This window comes from Prunus persica, chromosome G2, assembly GCF_000346465.2.
Source record: "Prunus persica cultivar Lovell chromosome G2, Prunus_persica_NCBIv2, whole genome shotgun sequence".
Classification (NCBI taxonomy): Eukaryota; Viridiplantae; Streptophyta; class Magnoliopsida; order Rosales; family Rosaceae; genus Prunus; species Prunus persica.
Window position 1 is genome coordinate 11,151,286 of NC_034010.1, and position 9,461 is coordinate 11,160,746.

Genomic DNA, 9,461 nt, shown 5'->3' on the forward strand with positions numbered 1-9,461 from the left:
GGTGGAGAATGGTGGAGAGAGTTGAGAAAGGAGGAAGAGAAATTGGTTATAGCAAAAGAAGAAAGTGTTAGCTAGACCAGTTGTAGGTTGGCTGCATTAATGAGGTTGGCTACATTAATGTGGTTGGCTTGACTTTGGGAGGCTACGGCAGTCTCCAGGATTAGGGGCTCAAGGATTAGGAGCTCAAGACCTGATGCAATCTACCTATTTGTAATTAATTTATATCCCAAACGGCTATGTATATAGAACCATGAGCACACATCTAAGCATCCACACAAGAAATGCAGTTCTTTACCAAACAAAACTTGAGCACAAATTTGTCAATGGATTCTTCCGTATCCAAGATGCTTCAATTGCCATCCTTTTTTGTCTTCTTAGCTTCTCTTTTCTTCTTATTGATGCTTTTCAAATACTGGAAGAAATCTCAAGCCAAAGGCCTGAGCAAATTGCCTCCTGGGCCAAAGCAGCTGCCTATTATAGGGAACGTGCACCAGTTGATTGGTGCCCTACCACATCATGCTGTCACCGACTTGTGCAACAAACATGGTCCTGTCATGAAACTGCAACTGGGGGAAATTTTTGCCGTGATCATTTCATCACCGGAAGCAGCCAAAGAGGTCTTGAAGACGAGTGAGATCAGCTTCGCGCAAAGGCCGGAAGTGTGTGCAGTTGAAATAATGGCAGAAGATCATTCAGGCATCGTGTTTGCTCCTTACAATGAGTACTGGAGACAACTGCGAAAGATATCCGTGATGGAGCTCTTAAGCGCTAACCGTGTCCGATCGTTCAGATCGATAAGGGAAGAGGAGGTGTGGAATCTTGTCGAGTTCATCGCTGCCTCTGAGGGACATACCATAAATTTGAGTGACAAGATATACACAATGTCAAATGATGTGGTTGCTAGGGCAGCATTTGGTAACAAGTGCAAATACAAACATGAGTTTATATTATTGCTTGAGGAAACTATGCTTTTTGTTGGGGGCTTTAACATCGCTGACTTGTACCCTTCTCTTACATTTCTTCGTTCCATGAGTGGGATGAAGCCTGCATTGATGAAAATTCAGAAAAAAATTGACGAGATTCTTCAAGATATTGTGAGCGAGCATAAGATGAAAAGAGAAGCAAGTAGAAAAGGCTTTGGTAAGATTGGTGTAGATGAGGAAGATCTGGTTGACACGTTTCTGAATTATGAGGAGGCCGATAAGCATGAGTTTCATCTGACAACCGATCAAATCAAAGCCGTCATTATGGTACCATCTCTACACTCTAGCACTAACTGTTTTAATTGGGTAGTGGGCTTGTACCTCGATTCGATAATAGAAATTATTGTGCATTTGAGTTTTTGCGTTCGAATCCCTCTCCAACATCTCTTGTATTTCTATACTCCTAAGTTGCCTAAAACATACTAAATCATCTAATACACTCACACAAGCTCTAATGAGCCTAAAAATTATTAAACAAGAACAAGATGTCTAGAGATGGTGTTCTTAGTGGTTGTTTTTTTTTTCTTGGCTTATTGTGTTCTCTGTTGGATGTTCTCACTATCTTGTGGCCGTGCAAAAGATTATGATTTCATAGCAGGACTCTTTTGACAGTTGGATTGTGTTGTAGTATTCTCGTTGGAGGTCTTTGCATCGAAGGTTTATGCGTCAGCTTGCTGTTTTATTTTATCTTGCTCTAACATTGATCCTACGTGATTGTTTCAGACTCTCTTATTAATCTATGACATCTGTGGTACTCTTTCCCATTATAATAATGAAGCAATCTAACATCCAAATTAAGACAATCTGAGGCTCTTTCACTAACGATCACACATGATCGAAGAAACTCTGGCATAGGCATCCAAACTAAGAGTGCAAACTCAAAAAGAAAAAAGAAAAAAAGATTAAGCTTGAAAAAACCAAACCATAACAATACAAATTAAACTCTAACAATACAAAAGCCTTAAAGTTACCTTTTAATATATACTAACGAAACCTAATATTACTGTACAAGCATATAATTCATTGCAACTTCACAATGATTTCAGGATATATTTTCAGCAGGAAGTGAGACTTCAGCAACAACAATGGAATGGGCAATGTCAGAGCTTCTGAAAAACCCTAGAGTAATGGAGAAAGCACAATTGGAGGTGCGACAAGTATTCAAAGGAAAAAACAAAATCGAAGAGGAAGATGTTGAAAAGCTACATTACTTGAAATTAGTCATGAAGGAAACTTTTCGATTGCACCCTCCGGTTCCTTTAATCCCGAGAGAGGCAAGGGAAAGATGTGAAATTGGTGGATATACAATACCAGCCAAGGCCAAAATCCTCATCAATGCCTATGCAATAGGGAGAGATCCAAAACTTTGGGCTGATCCTGAATGCTTTCAACCAGAGCGCTTTCAAGGTTCTTCCATTGACTTTAAAGGAAACAATTTTGAATTGCTTCCATTTGGTGCAGGTAGGAGGATGTGTCCAGGCATCTCATTTGCTACTTCAAAAGTTGAGCTTGGACTTGCTCAACTATTGTACCACTTTAACTGGAACCTTCCAAATGGGACTAAACTAGAAGCCCTCGACATGGCTGAGAAATTTGGAATGGCGGCTAGAAAAAAGAACAATTTGAATTTGATTGCCACTACTTATATTCCTTTCAACAAATGAGACACTGTCTAAAAGAATAATGTAATAAATAGAAGAATAATGTAATCTTATTTTGAATTTAACTTGCAACTCTCTTAGGCAGCAGTTTGTTGGTTTAGTAAGAGAAAAACTTAGTTGCAATGGGGATAGCACTGTTTTGCTTATCTCCGGCCAATAATGCTATGCCAAGTGGTAGTGTTATCATGCATGTCATAGCATTATTATTGTGCTATCCCTGTGGCATGGAAGTCTTTCTCGTTTAGTACAGACCTCCACTTATTCCTTGAAAATTAATCATTTTGTTCCTTTATCTTGTCCAAAGTATCAACTTATGTGATCACCCAAAGAGGAAAGTACAAACGTATTTGGTTAGAATCAAGAAATCAAATTGAAGATCAGTTGCAGAAGCCAAATTGTGGAGTAAGCGAGTTAATTTTTTAAGGCTAATAATTGAAAAGCCGTTTGTATTTTACTAATTCTATATCTGTATATAGAACAATAACCATATCTAGCTAGCATTGATAAGTGTTTTATTTCCTATATTTTTATACCTTTTATATATATGTTTTGTAGGGAAAGTTAATTAAAAAGAGTATTATCACTTTACTTTCCTTATTTTCAGCTATTCTGCGCTCTTGGAAGGATTTCAACTGAAAATCGACTTTTCGAATGAATTTTAGTGCAAGGCCAATTGTAGAAGAAAGCTAAGACATTGAAGATCATTGTGTCAAAGTTTCATAATTTTCTACCAAGCCAAATGCTCCAGACCTGCAAGTCAAGACAGCCTAAGTTGAAATCCCGTTAGAACTGCACTGCTGTGGAAGATTGAAGATTTGAATAGCTTTATGATTTTTCCTAGTGGCATGTAATATATGTTTGGAAAGCTTAGAGATCAAACTATGTTTTTCATATTTTTCCAGAATTTTCTAGGAAGTGGAACCACCCCAAAACGTGCATGCAAGTTGGCTGACGTGTTTCCTAGTCAAAGAAGGATTCTTTCCTAGTTTGTTTCCTTAATTGTTTGAGATTTTGTTTTGCTTTAGGAGAGTTTTTCTAGACCTTTTTAGAGTAGGGTTTAGTTATTTTACACTATATAAGGTCACCCTAAGGATCTCTTCAGGGCATCATCTTTTCCATCATCCCCATATACAACTTTCATACACCCACAAATATATCATAGAGAGCCAAGAATTTGCTGTCGTTGTGTTGCTGTGGAGAATCCAGAGATCAAGTCCATCTGCCAAATCGGTTTTATGACGACAATTCTCTTGTTTATCTTTTCTTTTGTCATGAACTAATTTTTCTTGCTAGGGCTACGATGTAGCCTAACCATGAATACTTAATTTTTATAGTTATATTAATTTCTAATTATTATCCCATGTTGAGTATTTGTTACTATTCTTAATTAATGATTTAAATATCTAGCTAATATTTAATTGATGATCCAAGCGGAGACTGAGAGGAGATGTTTGGTGTTTGCTTCTTGTAACAAATACCATGACTTGAATGAGTGCCCGAGATGGATGACTCATGCAGTTTTCTTATAGGTTCTCATAGAACTTAATGGGTTCTTAGTTTTCTAAATCCGTTGCTCGAGAGAGAATGGGTTGTTAATTGAGAATACTTTTGGTTGAGCCTGAGAGGGGATATCGAATGAATTAGCAGAAACCAACTGTCAACATGGATAGTAATTAGGGTTAATTGGCTATAGGAATTAAGTAGAATTGGTTATGGTGAAATCGGATGCTCTAGTGTCTCATCAACTTGATTTTCCAACATTAATTAAATTGCTATTTTTCATAATTGTTTTAGCTTACTTAAATCAATCAATCTTCTTAATCAACTGTTCAAATAAATTCTAAATTAATCATAATTGGTAGTTAATAGGAAATTACAGTCTTCGTGGGAACGACACTTTACTTATTTCTATATTACTTGTACGAATTGTGCGCTTGCAATAATTACACAACAAGCATCCACAACAGAGTTGGAGTTCTTTCCAATAAAAACTTGAAGACAAATTTGTCAATGGATTCTTCAATATCCCAGCTGCTCCAATTGCCATCCTTTACTCTCTTCTTAGCTTCTCTTCTCTCCTTAATATTCGTTCTGACATTGGATGAAATCCAAAGTCCAAGGCAAGTTGGCTGCAGGGCCAAAACAGCTGCACATTATAGGGAACTTGCACCAGTTGATTGGTGCTCTACCACATCATGCTGTGACCAACTTGTGCAAGAAACATGGTCCTATTATGAAACTACAACTGGGTGAGCTGCTGTCGTTATTTCATTGCCGGAAGCAGCAAAAGAGGTGTTAAAGATAAATGAGATCAATTTCTCGCAAAGACCTGAAGTGTATGCTGTTGAAATAATCACCTATGATCCTTCAAGCTAAAGAGAAAAGGAATGCAGAGACAAAGATGAGGCAGCAAAGACAATAAAGAAGGTTTTGTATTATATATTTTTACTCCATATATTACACAGTGAATAAATGAATGCTTTTATAGACAGCTTTTACAAATATTCTAGAATGGACTAGAAGGGACTAATAGATAAGGACCAGCTAAGGTAGCCGTTTGGGAGGAGAATATGCTGAGCATATGCTGAGTCATATTTGGTCTTTGCTAGCTGGTGCATGCTGGCATGTACGATTCAATCTTGAGGCTTCATTTGGAATGGTGCTTTGTGGTGCTGCATCAATGGTTGTGATATTGGGCTGCTGTGTATGGATATGAGCCCCCCTCAAGTTAATGTTGGATGGTGCAACAGTTAGCTTGGAACAGAGATGACGAAACTGTGTTTTGGGAAGAGGCTTGGTAAAGATATCTGCTAACTGTTGTGGGGAGGAAATATGAGAAATTTGAATAAGGCCATTGACCACCAGTTCTCAAATGAAATGGTAATCGACCTCCACATGTTTGGTGCGTGCATGAAAAATGGGGTTGGCAGCAAGGGCTAAAGCACTCATATTATCACAGAGAATGAGAGGGGCTTGAGGTAAGAAGAAATGGAGATCTTTGAGGAGAGAACATATCCAAGAGATTTCAGCAGTGTGGGCTAGTGAGCGATATTCAGATTCTGTGGATGAGCAAGAAACTGAATTTTGTTTCTTTGCACTCCAAGACACAAGGTTGTTGCCGAAGAAAATGCAAAAGCCAGTCGTGGAATGACGATCAATTGGACAACCAGCCCAATCAGCATCGGAGTAGGCAGTGATGTGAGAAGAGCCTTTAGTGAAGGTGAGGCCGTGATCAAGAGTGCCCTTGAGAAACCGCAAAATTCTCTTAACAGCAATGAGGTGGGGAGTTCTAGGTGTATGCTTATGTTGACACACTTGATTAACGGCAAAGGTAATGTCGGGTCTAGTCCAGGTAATGTACTGAAGTGCACCAACTAGTGATCTATAGAGGGTAGGGTCAGGTAGCAACATACCAGATTCAGTGTCAAGTTTGGTAGGAGAGGCTGGAGATGAGCAAGGCTTGCAATCAAGCATAGAGGCACGGGGAAGAAGGTCAAGTGTATATTTGGATTGAGAAAGGAAAAGAGAGGTGGGTCACTACTACATTTTACCATTTGCGCGACGAAGATAATTTTGTCGCGCAGAGTTACATATAGTCGCACAAACTCAAGCGCGACAAAAAATTTGTCGCGCACAATCTGTCGCGCAAAGAGCGTGAAGAAAGACTTTGCGCGACCAATTGTTACACTCGTCGCGCAAAATTGTGCGACGGTTACCCTTCGTTACACAAAAGGTTCAGAGACGACACAACAGTTCCTCGCACGAATTTATGCACGACGAAAGAAGGTTCGTCGCCACAACAATGCACCGCGGATAATATTCGTCGCGCGATACGTCTCGTAGGCATTTGAGGCACCAAGAGTTCTTCATCGCGCAATTCGTGTCTACACATTTTGCGCGACGAAAAGCTGTTGTCGCGCATTCCTTTTTGGGCGACGAAAAGATTCGTCGCGAAAGAATAAATTATTTGTATTTTAAAAAAAATGTATCATTTTTATTTCGTAATATGTGAATTTGCGCGACGAGAAAGGTTTTGTCGTGCAAAATTAATATATATAAATATTATTTAATTTTAATATTACGTTTTTTTTAATTTTATAAAAAAATAAATTTGGTTTTTTTTTTGGGTAATAAAATGAAATTCCAATAAAAAAAATGAATTGTAAAGAACAAATTTATTATATAAAATAAAATAAATGTATGCTGCAAGAGAAATATTTAAAAAATAATTATGAAAATAAAAAAACTAATCAAATAATGTTCCAAAATCTACATTGTCGTTTGGCACATGCGGTTCAGAGGTCTGGGGGTCTACAGGGGCCATCGTCTGGTGGGGATGCTCGGGATGGACTGGCTCGGAGGTCCGCGCATCAAAATACGGGACTGGAACGCCGGACTGTGCGAGGGACTGCAGAATGACCAACATCTGACTCTGAAGAGTGGCCACCTGTGCTGTCAAAGCAGTGACTTGACTGTTTGACTGCGCTGATAAACGGGGTCTGGGTTTCCTCCTCCTGGCATTCCCCATCCCTCGACAATATGTCCCCGGTCTCCTCCCTAGAGTCTGATCCAATGTCTCCGTCAAGATCTGAAACCCAGCATCCTGTGGAGGATCCACAGACTCGATCAGAGTATCGGGAGGAAGTTGGGAGGCGGACTCCTAAAGAACTAACTTGCTCCTCTCCACCATCGTCGTCTGTTTAGCATAACATAAAATATAAATTAAAACATTCATATAATAACCTTTAAACTTGAATGCGTAACATAAGAATTAAAATTAAATAATACTTACATGAAGGGACTCGGCCAACTCATTCTCAGGTCGAACATAAACGTTGCCAAAGACGTCGATCTCTGGGAATTTGGACCCCCCCTAAATTGAACAAGAGAATAAAAATATTAGTACGAAAAAATAAATTAAGAATAATGAAATATTAAAAATTAAATAAAAATTATTTTATTATTACCTACTGCAGTGTATTCATCCTATAGGAGAAGGGCCTGGAACCTGAATGATGGAGAAGAGTCTTCTTCTTCCTATTGCCCTTATTGACTTTGGCTTTATTCTGTTATACAAAAAATAAAACGTATTAGTTGAAATTGAAATTAAATATAAAAAATTAAAAAAACATTAGTAAGAAAAATATAATAAATTTGAAATTCATATTATAAATTACCACAAAGATATGTCGATGAGTGTGGCTCGTTTGGCCTACGTCCTGAGACTTGTCGATGTATGTGGCCCGTTTGGCCTACGTCCGGAGACGTGTCGATAAGATGAGAGTGACCTGTTTGGCCTACGTCCGGAGACATGTCAATGAGTGTGACCCGTTTGGCCTACGTCCGGAGACGTGTCGATGTATGTGGCCCGTTTGGCCTACGTCCCGAGACGTGTCGATAAGATGAGAGTGACCTGTTTGGCCTACGTCCGGAGACATGTCGATGAGTGTGACCCGTTTGGCCTACGTCCGGAGACGTGTCGATGTGAGTGGCCCGTTTGACTTAGGTCCGGAGACGTGTGGATGTGAGTGGCCCGTTTGGCCTACGTCCAGAGACGTGTCGATGAGAGTGACCCGTTTGGCCTACGTCCGGAGACGTGTCGATGTGTGTGGCCTGTTTGGCCTACGTCTGGAGACGTGTCGATGTGAGTGGCCCGTTTGGCCTACGTCCGGAGATGTGTCGATGAGAGTGACCCGTTTGGCCTACGTCCGGAGACGTGTCGATGTGTGTGGCCTGTTTGGCCTACGTCTGGAGACGTGTCGATGTGAGTGGCCCGTTTGGCCTACGTCCGGAGATGTGTCGATGAGAGTGACCCGTTTGGCCTACGTCCGGAGACGTGTTGATGTGTGTGGCCCGTTTGGCCTACGTCCGGAGACGTGTCGATGTGAGTGGCCCGTTTGGCCTACGTCCGGAGATGTGTCGATGAGAGTGACCCGTTTGGCCTACGTTCGGAGACGTGTCGATGTGTGTGGCCCGTTTGGCCTACGTCCGGAGACGTGTCGATGTGAGTGGCCCGTTTGGCCTACGTCCGGAGATGTGTCGATGAGAGTGACCCGTTTGGCCTACGTCCGGAGACGTGTCGATGAGTGCGACCCGTTTGGCCTACGTCCGGAGACGTGTCAATTGTATTTGTGAACATTCCATTGGAAAGAAAAGCTTGAACATGTATTGATGTCTACATGACTACATTGCTTTATTGAACAAAAGAGATAAGTTGCAGAGGTAACATCAAAAGTGACTTGTCTTCAATGGAGGTGAGAGAGGTCTGGCCGCCTGCTTGGAGCCAAGCTGATAGGCGAGGAGCTTCGTGGATAATACCTTCGGAGGTGATGGGCATTCCGTTGTCTTGGAACTTCCTTCCCTTACAAGGTGATGTCAGGATCGTCTTCCATGACTGGGTAGCAAGTGACAGCTTGGGAGACCTTCGCCTGTCGCTTGCATGATCTTTCTCTTCTGCTCCTCGGTGGTCAGCTTGGACTCTTAAAGTCGGCTAAGATCGTGCTGATCCGTATGACTTTTTTTGTGAAGGTTCGTTGGCAGCCGCGTCACGATCTTTGATTTGCTGGATAGCCCCATTTGCAATGAATTTCGTGCAATGGCCGTCTCCGACCAGTTCTTCGAGGTGCTTTTTCCAGGCGAAGCAGTCATCTGTGTAATGACCGTGCCCTTCATGGAATTCGCAGTATCTACTGGTATCCTTCTTGGCTGGGTTTTCCTTCAAAGGCGATGGTTTCTTCAACCAAGGCATGTTCTTTACTTGTGCTAGGATCTGCTGTATCGGAATAGTAAACTTGGTGTAGGTCTCAGTTGTTGGAGC

At 40.9% G+C, this 9,461-nt stretch overlaps 1 protein-coding gene across 1 annotated transcript; it reads left to right on the plus strand.

The window, feature by feature from the left end:
- On the plus strand, positions 262 to 2,888 carry LOC18779796 (premnaspirodiene oxygenase). Its single transcript, XM_007213396.2, has 2 exons — positions 262 to 1,250; positions 2,030 to 2,888. The coding sequence occupies exons 1-2, from the start codon at positions 282 to 284 to the stop codon at positions 2,645 to 2,647; spliced, it is 1,587 nt and encodes a 528-aa protein (XP_007213458.2). The 5' UTR covers positions 262 to 281; the 3' UTR covers positions 2,648 to 2,888.